The following is a 17,315-nucleotide window of genomic DNA, read 5'->3' on the forward strand; positions in this document are numbered from 1 at the left end:
TGATTAAAGAAATCACTTGGCTTTGAAGCAAAAAACATGTCCATTTCCTCTTTAACACCTTCCACATTTCTATACGTCTTCCCAATAAGAAGGTGTTGCAGCGAACGAAAAATATGGTAATCTGTAGGTGCCATACCTGGAGAATATGGTGGATGGGGGAGAACTTGCCAACCCAACTCCATAATCCCGTGTAGCGTCAAACGTGCCACATGTGGACGTGCATTGTCGTAGAGAAGAAGAACACTTTTCTGATTGACAAGTGAAGGGCATTTCTTATGAAGGGGTTGATTTAAACGTTCCAGTTGCTGACTGTAGATCTCTGCATCGACAGTTCGCTGTGAATTGAGGAGTTCGAAATGAATTACTCGTTTGATATCCTGCCAAATACAAAGCATTACTTTCTGCGGATGACTTCCAGGTTTTGGAGTCGGAAGTGGTTTTTGTCTAGGACCGAGCCATTGTTTTTGGCGTTTAATTTTCGCATAGAGAATCCATTTTTCATCACCAACGACAATTCTGTCCAGAAAGGGTTCACGCACCAGAAGAGACGAAGCAACGTTCACACGTTAGAAACGATGATCATCGGAGAGTTTGTGAGGCACCCAAACACCTTCTTTATAGAGTTTCCCCATATTCCTTAGATGTTTAGGTATTGTTTCATGAGAGACATGCAATTTGAGGGCCATTTCACGAGTGTGTGTTGTCTTGGGTTAGACTCATCAAGCGTCATCAGAGCATCAATATCAATTTCAACATGTCGGTTGGTGCCATCACAGTTTTTAAAGCTAAAGTCACTGAACGAAATTTGCTGAACCATCTTTGACACTTACGAACGTTCAAAACATTTCCATAAACTTCTTTGATATTCTATGTGGCTACAGAGGCGTTGTTTCCCTTCTTGTATTCAAACAGCATTACATGCCGAATGCGTCTCGTCGTGTGCCATCGCTATAAGGAATTAGAGTATACTAAACTTTACACATTATATAGGCTACACTAACGTGATGTTTAGGTGGTCCGTTTAACTATTATACACTGATGTACGTTTTTTGAAGGGTGGTTAATAAAAGTGTTCCAAAATGCGACATTAATTTTTTGACGACCTAATCACAAAGTAAATGTGTGGATGTTCTACTACAACGTAAATTATCAGTAAATTAGCAATACAAACGGATCAAACAAAGTAACATGCAAACATTTATATGTAAATACACATGTAGAGGAATATTATACATAATATATATATATATGATCCAAGCAATATAAACTTCAATTATAAGGCACATTTCTTAAATTTTACATGAGACTTTCTGTGATAACTTTTCGTTCACCCTACTATTCAACTGTGAAATTATGTCATTGTTTCTAAGCTACAGTATTTAGATTAAAACCTAAGAGTTACAGTACAAAAAACGCGCATCTGTTCTGTTAATAAGTATTTTCTTTCTGTAACTGTAATCGGGTTTCTTATTAACATTTATTACGAGATGAGCCATACAAGGTTAACTTCAGACTTCTGCATTGTTAAGCAATTTCAGATCGAAGTAAAAATGTTATTTAGCTTTTTGAAATTAGTTCTGTTAATTTGTCCTGCTCTACTCTATTATTATGGAGATTAAGATACATAATTGTACAGCGTTTTTTTTGTTTTGTTTTTTTGTCTTTCCCATTGATTATAATATATAATTTCTTAGTTATTTTGTTTTGTAACAAGTTTTTAGAACATTTTGTGCTCATAAGAAATGATTTTTTCAGATACATTTTTTTCTAACACAAGTTTTGCCAAAATATAAAATTATTTTGAAGTATACGCTACTACGACATTTTCTTAATCTAAAGCTAATTTTCGCTTATTTTCAATTTGATATACGGCGAGTCCGAGGTTTTTATAACTAATATTAGACTTTTGGTTGCAGTGTTACATACTTTAAAATATTGACAGTTATTAACAATCGAATACACCAGTAAACTTTAAGCCGACACCAGGTGGAAGTCAACCTTGCAATAGCAAGCGATGTCAAACCTGTAAGTTCATGGAGGAAACGGACAAATTTTCCGATAAAGACAAACAAAAGCAGTTGAAAATCCCCAATTCCATAACCTGTTCTACAATATATGTTATTTACTTAATCCAATGTCGAAAATGCAATTTCCAATATGTAGGTCAAACCAAAACAGCTATAATGGAATGTTTTAAAAACCACAAATCAACAATCAAAACAAACAAAGAACTTCCGGTCGCAAAACATTTTAACATGCCTGGACACTCTCTTGAAGACATTAAACTTATCTGTATAGCGATAAGATTTACATCTAACAGAAACAGGGGAACTAAAGAAGCTTATTGGATAGCACAATTAAATATTGTAACGCCAAATGGTATCAATCTCTATCCCAGGGTTGTTGACCTTCGCACGTCTCTGAAAAGATTTTCAAAACTAAATTCATGATTAAACTTACTTTACATTACTAGTATTATTCTTCCTTAAATTTCTGGTTTGATTTCCTATATATTGAGCTACATTATTATTTTCTCTATTTCCCACCGCCTTTTGCCGTTATTTAATTTTAATTTTATTTCTACTGTTTATTTTATTGCTATCGTTATTGAAATTAGTTAACAATTCTTGTAACTATTATCACACAAAAGTCTTTTACGAACTTTATACACCCCTTTGGCACAAAACTAAATCGGACACAAACAACTCTAGGTTATGATTGGCTTGCTCTCAAGGCCAACTCACATTAAACATCCGATTTATGTGACATCGACATCCGTGCCTATATATTTCATCACACTTATTAAACATAACCCTTAATTCTCCTGAAGAAGAATTGCAAGATATTCGAAAGCGCTAGAGTTTGGGGTTTGTTTGAAAATATTACAAATACAACAGTAATATTCAAGATATAACACTTGGTGAGACATTATAATCCAATAAGTCACAAAACTCTACGTATTTATTTACCTCAAAGAATATATTGCCAACTTAGTAGATACATGGCCGCTTTATGACCGTGAAAAGATTCTGAAGTAATCCAGGATTAAAAGGGTTTGTTTGTTGTAAATCAGAAAGTCACACAATATGCTATTTGTGCTTTCCCCACTCCGGGTATCAAAAAACGATTTTTAGTATTATAAGTTCAAATTGGGTTTATTTTGTCTTTAATGATACATATATAATATTTACTAGAAGCAGTTAGTTTGCCAGTTTTTGTGTTTTCATAAGTTGGTTCGTTTGAGCGCATAGCTGTACAAAAGACTATGTGCGTTGTGACCACTGCCGGGACCGATCTCCGAATTTTACCATTTAACTCTATACATTGGAAATAATAGAGTAAACGTTATTCTTGGAGTCATTTTGAGTTTATAACTTCAAATCAATATGTTCAAAGGTATAGAACTCATTAACACCAATATTACAGATATTTATTATGATCTTTATTACAGGTTCTTAATCATGCCAGAAGTAATGGAATACTCCAAATTAAGAAAGAGAGATTCGTTCTAAAGTAATAATATGCATATATAAGACTGAGAGTATCATATCAATGTTTTGAGAGTAAACTACAAAGCTAGACGTAATTAACATAAGCTAGTTGTAGGGAATGGACTAAGTAATCTTTCTAAAGAATTATTATGCTTTTTAAGAAATTTGATTTATTATTTAAAATGTTGTTATTCATAAATTTATCGACACTAGAGGTCATGAATTCAATGAGAAGCTTGCTTAGCAGATGTGATAAGTAAACGTGAAATCATGATTCTATTTCAGATTTTTGTGCTGTATATTCTTTGAAATATTTTAAGTGTGATAACATTGTTCGACTCAGAATTTCTAATTCAAATATTTTTGAAAAGAAGAAGATTTTAGAATGCGCTTTACAAATAATAGGCTATTTTCCAGTTATTCTGATTATATATTAAGAAGGAATGTGCGCATTTTAAGAATATTCGACTTTGCTTCGGTAACATTATTGCGTATGGAATAAAAACTTCGTTGAAATTCATTTTTACAATAACAAACAAATAGCTTGTTCAGCACATATAGATATGTTCATTTGGAAAAGGTATCAATATTTCCCTGAATACAGAAACAGATAACCAGCCTAAAAGTCGCCCATATTTCATCGAACGACCATCTGCGGAAAGTATTACCACAAAATATTCACAGACTGGTAATTCTTTCTTTATAAATTACAATACTTGGAATAAATGACAAAGATCGAGATTGGTATTATACAGACTTACTAGGCTCACAAACCTTTTGTCAATACAATACAAAATACTTGGAGAGATTCCCAGTTTGTCCCTGAAGAAGAAAAGTCCACCTTTCGAAAGCGCTCGGGTTATAGAGATTTTATCATCTTAGAAATACTTGGAGAGACTAGGATTACCAATGTGAGTTCTAATTCTTAACAAGAGTGTAGAAAATGAATGATATGGTATACGAGAGTTTGTACGGCTTCCTCTGGTATACAAGAGTTTGTACCGCTTCCTCCCAAAATTCAAAAAAAATAATTCTTAAAATCACTCAATCATAGTTTGACACGATCTTCATCTGCAAATCCTGACAAACGAGGACGCTTTAGTAGATCCTGTATTTAATTGATGCACTATTTAAACACCAGTGGTAGCATTACTTTATCTTTACTTTACTTGTCGTGGTGTAATTGGATTTCATAGAGAAAGTAAGCCACTTAACAATTGGTGGAGATTAGTTTACTTGAAGTCAGGCGTATATAAATTATAATTATACTAAAACTTAAAAAAACAAGCAACTTATAGATATTGCTCTGCTGTAAATTTCATTCTGTGGTAAAAAAAAAGAATATTTCTACTTTAGAATACTACTCTCAATGTACTTTAGTAACCAAAACAAGAAACGACCGTTTGATCACCAACTTCTATGATTTGTTTGGATAGGTGTTAGGACATTATGACACTCTTCCGACATACCCTCGAATGTTCAGAGCGTTAGAACTAAACTATAAAAGTCACAAAGTGTCAGATAAATCAGAATACTTCAACACACTAAAAGTTGCCTACTTGACGATTTTAAAGATCGAAATATAACATCAGTTTTCATCGCAAAAATAAGAAGGTTTTGAAACATTAAAGAAAAATATCTTATTTTTCTTGGATGTCAATTACTTTAGTTCTAGCATTGTTTTCTGAAAGATTACTATTGAATGTTATGTTTAATTTTGCAAATATCATATTTTCCATATAGACATTGTAGTGACTAATGAATAATTTCTAACGCACCTCTACTTGATTTGTTAGATATATCTGTGAAGTGCGTAAAAAGGCTTAATGATAAAAACCATCCAACTTTGCCTCACATGTCAAGACTCTGGTTCTACCAAAACCAGGAATTGAGAGTTATTGATGCTGGCTGGCACTTTAGAGTTTTAGTCCACCCAATAGAGATTTAAATCATTGATTTCCGTTTTGCTAGAGATTTATTGATTTCAGCACAGATTCCATTTGTCTTACTAACTACACACCCTTCGCTTGTCTAGAGAAAACTGGTGCAAGCCCCAAAAAGTGAATCCTAATAACACTGAACGCATGAGCATGCTGATGAAGAGGGGACAGAATCAATAAAATGTATACTAGCTATTTAGGACAATTGTTTTCTTTTCTTAAACGCTTCTGCGCTGTCTTAATTCTTTAACATCTCTTCTCTGCTTATACAGAAATAGCAGATTTTCACACACACAGTGACGTCACTTCACTGTTTTTAATGTTTTAATAGAAAGTAACATACAACGATACTTTATCATACCAAATCTGCTTAGTAATGTTTATCTTGTAGATATGTCAACAAATATCAAGGACTTACTAGATGATATCAGAAGCAAACAAGATGAGGGCAGAATGTTATGTTTTATTCTTGTTCTGTTATTGCAGTATCTACTGTTAAAAGTTTAAAACAAACAAAGAAAATATGAAATAACTCGAGCATTGCGCCATATTTCAATTTGTTAGAAACAATGTTTTCCAATACAAAGTGATGTCCTAACTTGTATAGAGATAGTATATGTCAGAAACTGAAACTTTTGTCATTATTTCCAGTTATATCAGAAGAAATGTTCCTTGAGTTAAAAGTCTTACACAATTCTATAAAGTGTAAAGTGTCTCAGCAGTCATAGATTTATAAAGCGTACTCGCTTGTAAGATATTAAAGAAATTATGAGAGGTCAAAGACTTGTAAAAACTCTAATACTGGATGTTTTAATGACGTCAAAAATGTCCTTTCAGATTGAAGCCTTATTAATTTCTATCTTACACAAGATGCTGACTGAATATTAAATTTTACGCTTTCAAGAAAAGTCTGCACATGCCAACGCCAGAAATTTGGACCTTATTAAAGATACGCCTTAAAAACAAAGCTTTACAAAAACTCGAACTTAGGACGTTTTGATGATATTAAAATATTCAGTACGGTTGAAGCCTTATAAAATTTAACATTGGATGGTTGCATGAAATAAAGGGTTTTATTATTTTGAAACCAAAGGAATTAAATTCGAAATCTTAAAGGTTGGAGAAGTTAAAGATATTACTTGAACTTAAAGACATTTATATCTCTCACACTAGAATATGGATAAAGGCATTCCATATTATTGAAGCCTTAAAAACTCTAAAATTAGTAGTTCAGATACAATTAAAGGTAGTCTTTGGAGCCAAAGCTTTACATAATTTCGAAACTAGACGTTTCAGTGACATTAAATATATATTTCTTGAAATAAATACTTAAAACCAAATAAGGCTGAATTTAGCACTTAACAAACATACAAAAAAACAACTAAAAAATATAAATAAACGTGATTATCAAAATCGATATATCATTAGTTGTATGGTTTTTACTTATTTAATATATGCTGTTATTTTGGTACGTTTTACATATGCTTTCCGCCTCAGAAAGACAGTATCCTCATTTAATATTCAGATTTAATTATTCACTAAGATTTTGGTTTAATTACTGCTTAAATTGTGATTATTCTTTCCGTATACTTTGGTGACATTATTACAAGGAGTATATTTGTGCGTGTGTTGTTGTTTTTTTGACAGAAGTACAAAGTATCATAAATGTTCAAACGTTGAAAGCCAGGGAGACGTAGAGACAAGTGGCGACTTATTTTAGTGCAATAATAGTCTTAGTGGTGGTCGCACTCTAAGACAGCTGGTTTTTAAAACTATTAAAGTGTCAAGATCATAGATAATCAATTATTCCACGTAAGGGACCGCAACCTGTATAAAATTGTAGCTAAGAATGATAACTATTCGCTGCTCGAGGACTTCAGAACAATAACTTGAGTGATCAGAGTAAACAAACGGTAAGGAACGATCTTCATGAGTTCAACTTAGAGCCGCGAGAACTTACTTTAGCCTGACAAATGACCGTACAGCTCATTTGGTAATTTTAAAGATATTTGGAAATTGTAGCAACACCACTGAGCCAAAGTTTCATGCTTGTAATAATAACTGGCGAGTTCGTGTTTAGAAAGCTAGAGATGAACAACGCGCGTAATTCAACTCGTTGAATATAGTTGTTACGATGGTTGTTCAGATATAGCGTTGATGGTGCGTTAATGTGCTATTTGAACCTGTTGTACAATCTTTCGCCAGTAAAATCAGAACACACTTCGACCTGATGTAGGAACATTTCCTGTATCACAGTACTGTGATTGTAGTAGAATAAACGTGAAGAACAAAAAATAAAAAAACAGCAACAATATATATAGTTGATTAATCCGCAATAAATTGAGTCTAAAGTCTATAAAACACCTTTAGTGTACATCAACATATGAATCGATCATGAGATATCAAAGAGCACGGTGTTGAATTTAACTGAGTAATGAGACAGGATCTCCCATAATCCCAAATAGTTGCCAAATGTGACTATTTCAGACAAGCTGTTTCAGACGGCTTTTAATTATTATAATTTTGAATTTCAAAGTGCTCGTTTTTCATGGTTGTAGCTAATGATATATTTATTGTCAATGAAACGAATCATTTACTTTGAGTGGACAAATAATATTATAAAAATACAGCTCTAATATCAACATCGTTATTCATTTGGTTATGCCCCTGGTGAGTTAGTGGTAAGTCAATGAGCTTATAATGATAAAAATATTTCGATACCCGAGTGGGCAGAGCACTGATAGCCCATTGTGTAGCTTTATGTTTTTAAAGCAAACAAACATTTGGTTGAAAAACAATTTATCATATCTTTACCTTCTAATTTTGGAAGTAGCTTCTTTATGTATATCGATGAATACTTAATTTACTCTTTTTATACAAATACCCAATCCTAAAATAAGTACGGAATGTAAGCCTTTGTGTTTTGAAAACGTTTCTCAACTTCATACGTGTATGTACTAATGAAGAAGAAAAACATACACGTTCCAGGTGAATAGAGAGCTCTAAATATTTAGCAGTTACAAAAAAAAAAAGGTTGTTCAAAGGCATACTATCTGTACATTTTCCCATTCCACTACTCATTTTATTATAACATATTCATTTTCAGCCGAAATGAAGATGCCAAAGTAAAATTTGGAATTTTGTAATTATTACCATTTTTATTTTAATTAATAGAAAATGAGAAGTTGCATTACTTTTTATTGAATTTTAAAGTTTTAATGCAGATGTTTAATGTATTATTTAAATTTTGAACGTATAATTTGAGTTCACTACCATAATATTCATTGAATCTTGTTTATTCAGATTGTTTGATGAATAATGGATCGACCTGTTTTGAGGAAAGATCAGGATATACGGTTAGCAAGAGAACCTGCACCTGAACTCTCAGGTTTCAGAATTACTACAAAGAGAAACGTCCAACGGCTGCCTGTTATTATATTCAAAAGCTGGACCAATGCAGCATAAAAAACACGTCAACTTTAATGGTGCAGTTGCAGACAGAATCGTACTTGAAATTCAAAGCTAATGGAATAAAACAGGAATAGCTACTTAATGAAATGAGAAAATCAAAGCTAAGATCTTGAATCATTATGAAGGTTACAGGAACTGTAGAAGAAGAAAGGGTGTAAATCAAATGAAGCGAAGAAAAATTGTTTGTTGAAGAAATACAAAATTACTTTTCTGTTGCACACCAAGATGGTCAGAAGAAAATAAAACTTACCGATTCCGAAATCAGGAACAGAAAGAAATAATATTTCGAATTTCTGATAGCCTTACAAAATCAGAAAAAGATGTCTTTAGGACCAGAAGACAAAGCACACAGCAAGTAAAAAGAAAATAAGATGATGAAAAAGAATTATTATTTGATGAGAAAAAGGTCTGAAGAATAAAGAAAGCAAAGTCTTGTAGTAACTGTCAGTATAAATCCAGAAAACTCGAATCCCGAATCAGTAAGTTCAACAGAGAGTCCAGATACACAATCTGAAGATGATGATTTTGCATGCACATCTTACTCTGGTGCTAAACCTAAAAACATTACATTCAAGAGAAAAGTAACTGTTACTTTGGAGCTTCCAAGCAATCCATTCAGAAGTCTAAACATTTCAACAATGGCAAGTTGCTGAAATCAAATTGCAGGCCAAAGAATAGCATTCATGACTGCAATCGTTCCAGAACGTGGGATTGATTTAGATAATGTGACTGTTTCTAAATTGAGTTCAAGGACGGCAGCAATAAATAAATAAACGATAATCGAATGTAAGGTGCCATTGCTACAAAACCTCTTATATTTCATCAAAGTACGCAACATTGTACTGTAACGGAAAAATTGTTCCAGGAGATGAGGAGAAAGTAGGAATGCCAGATCACAAAGAGAAAAAATGCTGGTTCAAACCAGTGGAAAATAGAAAACTCTATTGTTGTTTTCGATACTACAGCTTCGACCTCTGGATGGAAGAGTGGTGATTCTATGCAGCTAGAAAATTTCCTTAACAACAAAATATTTACTTTGCGTGTCTTCATTACATTATCGAAATAATTTTGTGTGCAGTTTGGTAGGAAATGTTTGGTGCAACATTTCCAGTCCGAACAACCTTGAGTTCAAAGAGTTTAAGAAATTTTGGGGAATTCTTGAGGAACGATAAACATTGCATATCTCTGATCGTCGATTTAAATGTCAGCAGCAAGTTATTATTAACTTTCTCCGAGAAAGATTGACTTTATCTGAAACTAAGTACCTCGCTAGACTTTCTGCCTCGCGACGATTGTCGAGTTGATGTTAGTTTTCTAGCAGAAAACCCACCTCATATACTGCACTGTATACAGTCCGTTGGATAGCAACTGTGAGTTACAGTGCAAAGATGTACGCATCTGGTGATCATCATCTGAGGTATGATGAAGGTAAAATGAACAAGTTGCATCTACTTGTTTATTGCTCTCTTCTATGTGTTTATATCTGTTTGAAGTTAAGCACAAAGCTACACTATGGGCTATCTGTGTTCTGTCCACCATAAGTATCGAAACCCGGTTTCTAGCGTTGTAAGTCTGCAGACATATCACTGTGTCACTGGGGGGGGGGGGCTCTTCTATGTAAAGCTTGGTTAGCAGTTTCTGCTGCTGACATACCTTCCAATGATCTTCAGCTATGAATATATACAACAGAATTGATCTAACACTAGCAGGAGCAGCCATTACTGCCTCTGGTGCTTAAAGGAACAAGTCGCACTTTTTTGCGCTCTTCTCCAATTTGGTGTCAAAATCTGAGAAGAAGCAAACTGCTCGTCAACTGGTCAAGGTTAATGACTAGAAACCATTGGAGAAATGAATAAAGTTTTTTCAACAGCTTCATCGAATAAATTGGTATTTTTGATTGCAGAAAATTTTAGCTTCTATTCAACCTTCTTGGTATTGACATTGACGGGTTATGCTTGCCACCAACACAATGGACAACTGATGGTGATTTCTAGGAAGCTGCCACGTTTGTTCACCATGCCAAAGTGGTAAACGATCTTTCTGAAATAGCGGTTGAGACTTTGCAAACACCATAACGAAAAATGAAGAGCAAAGGCAATTCGTGGCGCAAGTAGTCGAAAAACATCTTCGTAATATCCCAAATTTCAAAAAGAAAACTCTTAGAAATAGCTGAACTGTTTTTTTCTGTGAATATCTGATTGTCTGAACCATTGTGTAGTGTGACTTTTACTTTATTAATAAACTCATTGATCAAATTTGATTTTTCCATATGCATTAGTATTTTAACTAGATATATAACAAATAGTGAACCATTTGAAATGGTCCCTTTTCTAGTGGCAAGGCTTTAAAGGATTTTTCTGATCACAAACATGACTCTGGTCATTTAAAATGATCAATGTAATAGGAAAATGCCTAGGAAGCGTGTATTTTTAACTTGGAAATTGTCGGAGCACGCTATTGGTGAATATGCTGTCGAAATATGACATTTAAAGAAACAAGCAATTGGAAAAAAATAAACGTTGACCTATCGCATAAATCAGTCATGAAAACTTTAATAACCAATTGACTGATTCATGAATCTCTACATAAAAGTATGTTATTGTTTTGTAAAGTAACTTGTTCTTATGGAGGTCGGCGGTAACATTATGGACTTACAACTCTAAAATCTGGGGTTAGATTCCCCACGGTGGACATTGTGTGGCTTTCCGCTAAAGCTCCTAAACAGTGACAGTCCGAAAGCTTGTAACGCTAAACATTTGGTTTCGATATTCGTGGTGTGCACAGCACAGATAACCCTGTATGGTGGTTTGTGTTTAACAACAAACAAAACAAGCACTGCTTTAAAAAAACAAGAGAAAAATTAAGAATCTAGAGTAATAAAATGAAGGCCTAAATACTTGTCTTCCAAGTAGTACATCCTCATTTTCTGTGGAATGTTCAGACCATAGTTTGTATACTTTATGAAGGCCTAAATACTTGTCTTCCAAGTAGTACATCCTCATTTTCTGTGGAATGTTCAGACCATAGTTTGTATACTTTAGATGTTTAACATAACAGCAAATGTACAATGTTTCGACAAGGTATTGTCCTCATCACCTGATGATGACAAAACCTTGTCGAAACGCTGTACATTTGCTGTTATGTTAAACTTGTATTAAAGTTTTTCTTCATTACCCATTCAAGCCGTCTCCAGCCATTATTAGTCTCAAAGTGGGTTCCTCGTCATCGAATACTTTAAATGTGTCCAAAACATGCGACCCCCCACCCCGTGACTCAGCGGTAAGTATGACGCTTATAATGCTAAAACTTGGGTTTCAATAAACGTGATAGACACAGAACAGATAACCATTGAATAGTTTTTTTTTCAGCAAACAAACAAAAACATATTGTTCAAAGTCGAACATACACCTCTAAGTTTGGGCCTAGTGGTTAGCATGCCCCACTGTGGATCTAAGGGTTCCATTGTTCACTCCCTTTTACCGCCAAAAAACATTAGAGAGCTGTTGTAAGAATGACGGTAAAATCCCTGTATTTGGTCCGACAAGAGTAACCCAAAATTTGTCAGTAGGGTGGTGTTGTGGTGTTGACTAGCTGCCTTCCCGTTTAGTCTTTCACCTCAAACTTAAATATAAGCTAGATAGACCTCGAGCAGCTTTGCGCGCAATTCAACAAACAAATAAAAATACCTAAGATAGATTGAAATATAATTATACCCTTAAGACTTCTGCAGTCTTACTTGTGCCTGTAAAATGTGTTTAAAATACTTGCTTCATTGTTGAAAACATATATATATGATGTTTTCAAAATTTAATGAGTATGTATAAGACATATGAATACCATAATGTGTATTTATAAGATTTGATAAAAAATACATTTTCCACCTTTAGGTTATAAAAACACTTTTTATTTAATTTCTATTTTAAAATAATGTGCGCTTTAAGATGTGATAGAAATCCGATACATATTTCTTTAACGTGTTGAGCATAAAGTATGCATCTCTATGATGCGTTCGGAAATACGTGTCAATGAAATTAAACGTATACTTTGAGTGAAGAAATAATGCTTCAGAAATATAGTTCTAATATCAAAGCCGTTATTGATTTGATTTGGCCTCCTGATGGTTTAGAGGCAAGTCAGTGAGCTTATCATGATAACAGTGTTTCGATACCTACTGATATCCCATTGTGTAGCTTTATGTTTTTAAAGCAAACAGACATTTGGTTGAAAATAATTTATCATATCTTTCCTTCTAATTCTGGGAGTAGCTTTTTTATGTATGTCGATGAATACTTCATTTACTCTTTTTGTATACAAATATCAAATCCAAAACAAGTACAAAATGTGAGAATTTATGTTTTGAAAATCGTTTCTCAGCCTCACATTTGTAAGTACTAACGGAGAATAAAAACAAACATGTTTTGGTGAAAATGTTATCAAAAACATCAAGTAAGTAGACGAAAATAAACAATGTAGCTGTTGTATCTGATGATGTCAGGCTAAACTATAACCTACAATAAACAAGTTTCAGGTTTTACATAATAGGGCACTTCCCCTAATTATTCAATGATTAAACCTAATATGACTAACTACAGTAGAGATAGGAGTAACCATGATAACTTTATTTAACTTAATGAATACAGTAAGTTGTAAACAGAAACGTAGCATTACCAGCATACATATATTCATATGCAGTTTTCATGTGTTGTGAAAAGCGCAAGCTATTGATCTAAAAATCTATTTATTCGAAGCTTAATTAAGTTTACCAAAATATCCTATTACAGGGACAAAGAATATCCAACAGGAGAGAAGAGTTTTAGACAGGTTATGAAAACGTTGAAAAAAGGGACCTTTATAAATGAGCAGCTTTTTACCATCTTAATAATTAGATCCATAACTTAACAAAACGCTCATGTTTATAAAAAAATAAAATAAAAAGGGTTTCTGTAGCCTGAATTATTAAAAAAAAATTATATGAAGATTAAAAGACAAAAGCATTATGACTGGAGTGTACCATCTTCCACTCTTCTGTTCTCCAAGTCTTCATTATCTCTGTGATGCATGTTTTTCTTTCTTTTTGTCAAAGAAGTTTGAAAACGGTACCTTTTATAGACTGTTTTTTTTTGTTGTTGTTGGATTGCTCCTTACCCAAAATATATTGTCTGTGTTACCTATAATATACACCGTTACATAACTGCGCATTACTTAACACCTAGGGTAAAATCAGTCAAAAGCAAATATATAACTCGGATAATTTGTCATAAATAGATTCAGTGATATTATTTTTCTTAAAGAAATAGGAGCATCCATATGTATCAATGTGTAGACGTAGTCATATGAATGACCGAAGTAAAGCCTAAATGACTGAAAGCCAGTACCAATACACACTAGGAAAGTAATCATAGATTTGGTGCTAATATGGTATGTATATGTGTTTAGATAGGTGGAGAGAAAGAAAGATACATTTCATTTGTATTTCATGAAATATACTCCATAGATACTTCAGTTCTCGAATTTTCTATTTTTTCCCCTCATGCTGTAAAATTTAATATCGCTTAGTTATAGATTGAACGTCTAATAAAGTTTAAATTACAAGTATCCAATTACTGAAAAAAAGCCCAAATATAATATTTCAGATTACTCTGACTAAGTTTCATATTCGTCTCGTGGTTTAAACGCAATTTTTGGGGTCTCGTAAAAAGCAAGTTCTGTTTGTTTTCAGTCAATGTGTTTGTTATAAATCTTAGGAGTTCTAGTGCGTTAGTACATGTTAATGTTGAATATTGGGTTTCCCATTTGCGTAGTATTTGACATAAATAAATTTCCGATACAATTTACATTTGTGAATACTTTGTTAACCTAAGTTAGCTTCATGATTTCAAATTACATTTTCAGTTTATTTGTTGCTCAATATGTCGGTCTTTCTGGCTCATTCGATCCTTTTATTGAAATAATTTTAAAGTCAATAAACATGTTTAAAAGCCAATCGTCTGCATGTACATATTTCCTGTAAGAGACTGCAAAATTGAATGAAAAATATGAAAATTAGAAATCAAATACAAATATGTATATGGTCTATAATGGATGATAAATGATAAATAAACCAAAAATATATTAATTTACTTGGTTAGTTAGTACTGACTGAGTACTTAAAATAAAATGTATTTTATTGCTGAGTGTATTGTATTTTTACGATGTCAGATTACTTACAATGAAAATTTATTGATAGTAAATGTCAGTCATTACACTTAGTGATCCTTCAATCCCTTCTCCCGGTGGCTTAGTGGTAATCTTGAAGACTTATAATGCTAAATATCGGAGTTCGATATGCACAGCGTAGATGATATTTTGTATAGTTATGCGATTAAACAAACAAATTTATTCTTAATATTGTTAGTTTAAATATTCTGATATTCAGTTTGTAATAAAGAAAAATATACATCCAAACATTTGCTCATGCTTCTGTGAATATCTTTGTACACAATATATAAACATGTGAAATCAACTGCTTTTGAAAAAGCGTGTACATAGTAATCAAAACGGTAGGCTTAAATCAAGACAGGGGCAAAGGCTACGTTTTTGGAGGTGAAGTTTGCAGCTTAACTGTTTATAATTTGCCTATTGTAGTACGATTAACTTTATATTTATCAATAAGATACATCTATAATGTTATATACCACTAGGAAATGCACTTCGTTGCCGTCACGGGGATGCGGGACATCGTGATTTTGTGTCATTTGTCATGCAGGTCTACCGAATAATAGATATTCATATTACATAATAGAGTTATGGTAAAGCTATTAAGGCTATCTGCCGGAGGTTCTAGTTCTAATCTACTGACCCAAGGAAGGCAACCGGTCAGCAGAACTTACCACCTCTCATACACACTAAAATATTGGTTGTCTCTCTTATAAGGCATTAACAGCTGAACGACCGGGGAATATTTTGTGGAATCGCACGCACTCGAACCCGGCTCACCAGCTATACCACAAGGCCAACTCAAGCCCCACATAAGATAATTATTCATTTGCTGAGAAAGCACCGGTTTGAATGAGACGTAAAATACGTTTAAAAACTGTATTTTTTTATCGAAGTTTTTTTCAATAAAATGGGCAAAATTGTTTTTAAGTTCCAGTAAATTGTTAAGAGGCTTAAGGCTTTTGTTGCTTTTTGTCTTTTAATTTAATATCTGCTTAGACGAACAAGATAATAAAACTATAGCGTGATAGAAATTAAATTCTGCAGGTAGATTACACAACATATTTATTTAACAACATGCTATTTGTACCAAAAAATGGAACGTTGTTGAATAAAACAGTAAACGTTGATAGCGTTTTGAGTAAATAACACATGATAGAAATCCATAGGATATTATGTTTCTTGTAATTTGTTGCACCGTATATACTCTTTTATGACTGTATTGATATGACCAGTTGATTCTACTATCAATGTGAAATTGTTTTGTGTGTGTAAGGCAACTGCACACTAAAATCGTCATGTTAAAAGCAACACAAATTGTGTTCTGTAGAACACACGTCTTGTGTTTGAATGCTTACGACACAAATTCAAGTTAAAAAAATATCATAATCATTTTTGGGTAAGAAAACAAAACGTTGTGTTTTATACAATGTGCATATACATAATGAAAATGGGAATTGACAACGTAACAACGTATTTACATAAAAGCAATTTTGAATTGAAAAACGCCCATACTTTATGTTTTAATAAAACTTGTATGTTTATAGCATTACAATAAACATTTGTGTTGTTGTTCACGCATTCTATGTTTGGAGAACACACTTTGTATTGATTTGAAATAACACGATATTCATGTTAACTTACAACACATTTTTTAGTATGCTTTGTCCAGTCAATAATAAACATGAAAACTGGAGAATTTTGGAAAAAGGTGTATTACAGATAAACCGCACAGAAATCATGCATTATAGAGTAGTTTAAAAACTCTCTGATAGTACCCCCCCCCCTCCAGTGGTTCAGCAGCAAGTCTGAAAACTTATAACGATACCAATGGTAAGCACAAGGGGGAAGAGGTCTACACAGCACCTGGCTTTCCCAGATCCCAATCAAGAGCAAGAGAGAGGTAGGTACATAACATATAGCCCAGTGTTCCATTGTGCTTAACAGGAAAACAAACAAATTACTATGTGGTTTTGCGAGAATATCTCTAAACAAAGAAATACATAAGTAACGAATACAAATATTAGTAGATTTTATTTCATTTTGTATAAGCAAATGCATATGAATGCAGGCTACCTGAAATCATTAGACTCTTGCTACCCTTTAGTTTTCTTCATAAAGTGGACTTTTTTTTGAAAACTGATACCTGTAACACTGGAAATGGATGTAGAAACTTGTAGCAATTAGAAATTGCATTTTGATTTAATTAAGGATAAAA

General features: G+C 33.1%; 1 protein-coding gene across 2 annotated transcripts in view; it reads right to left on the reverse strand.

Moving 5' to 3' along the window:
- The window catches only part of LOC106464310 (neuroligin-4, X-linked-like), a 145,527-nt gene that overhangs the window by 125,936 nt on the left and 2,276 nt on the right, over window positions 1–17,315 (reverse strand). Inside the window, exon 1 of one of the 2 annotated variants that reach the window (XM_022392554.1) lies at window positions 17,174–17,227. The exons of the other annotated variant lie outside the window; for it this stretch is intronic. Within the exon in view, the coding sequence (XP_022248262.1) occupies window positions 17,174–17,183 (10 nt within the window). The 5' untranslated portion in view covers window positions 17,184–17,227. Of the gene's footprint in view, window positions 1–17,173; window positions 17,228–17,315 lie in introns of those variants that run through there. 2 annotated transcript variants of the gene reach the window in all.

The sequence above is a fragment of the Limulus polyphemus genome, unplaced genomic scaffold (genome assembly GCF_000517525.1).
Source record: "Limulus polyphemus unplaced genomic scaffold, Limulus_polyphemus-2.1.2 Scaffold59, whole genome shotgun sequence".
NCBI classification, from domain to species: Eukaryota; Metazoa; Arthropoda; class Merostomata; order Xiphosura; family Limulidae; genus Limulus; species Limulus polyphemus.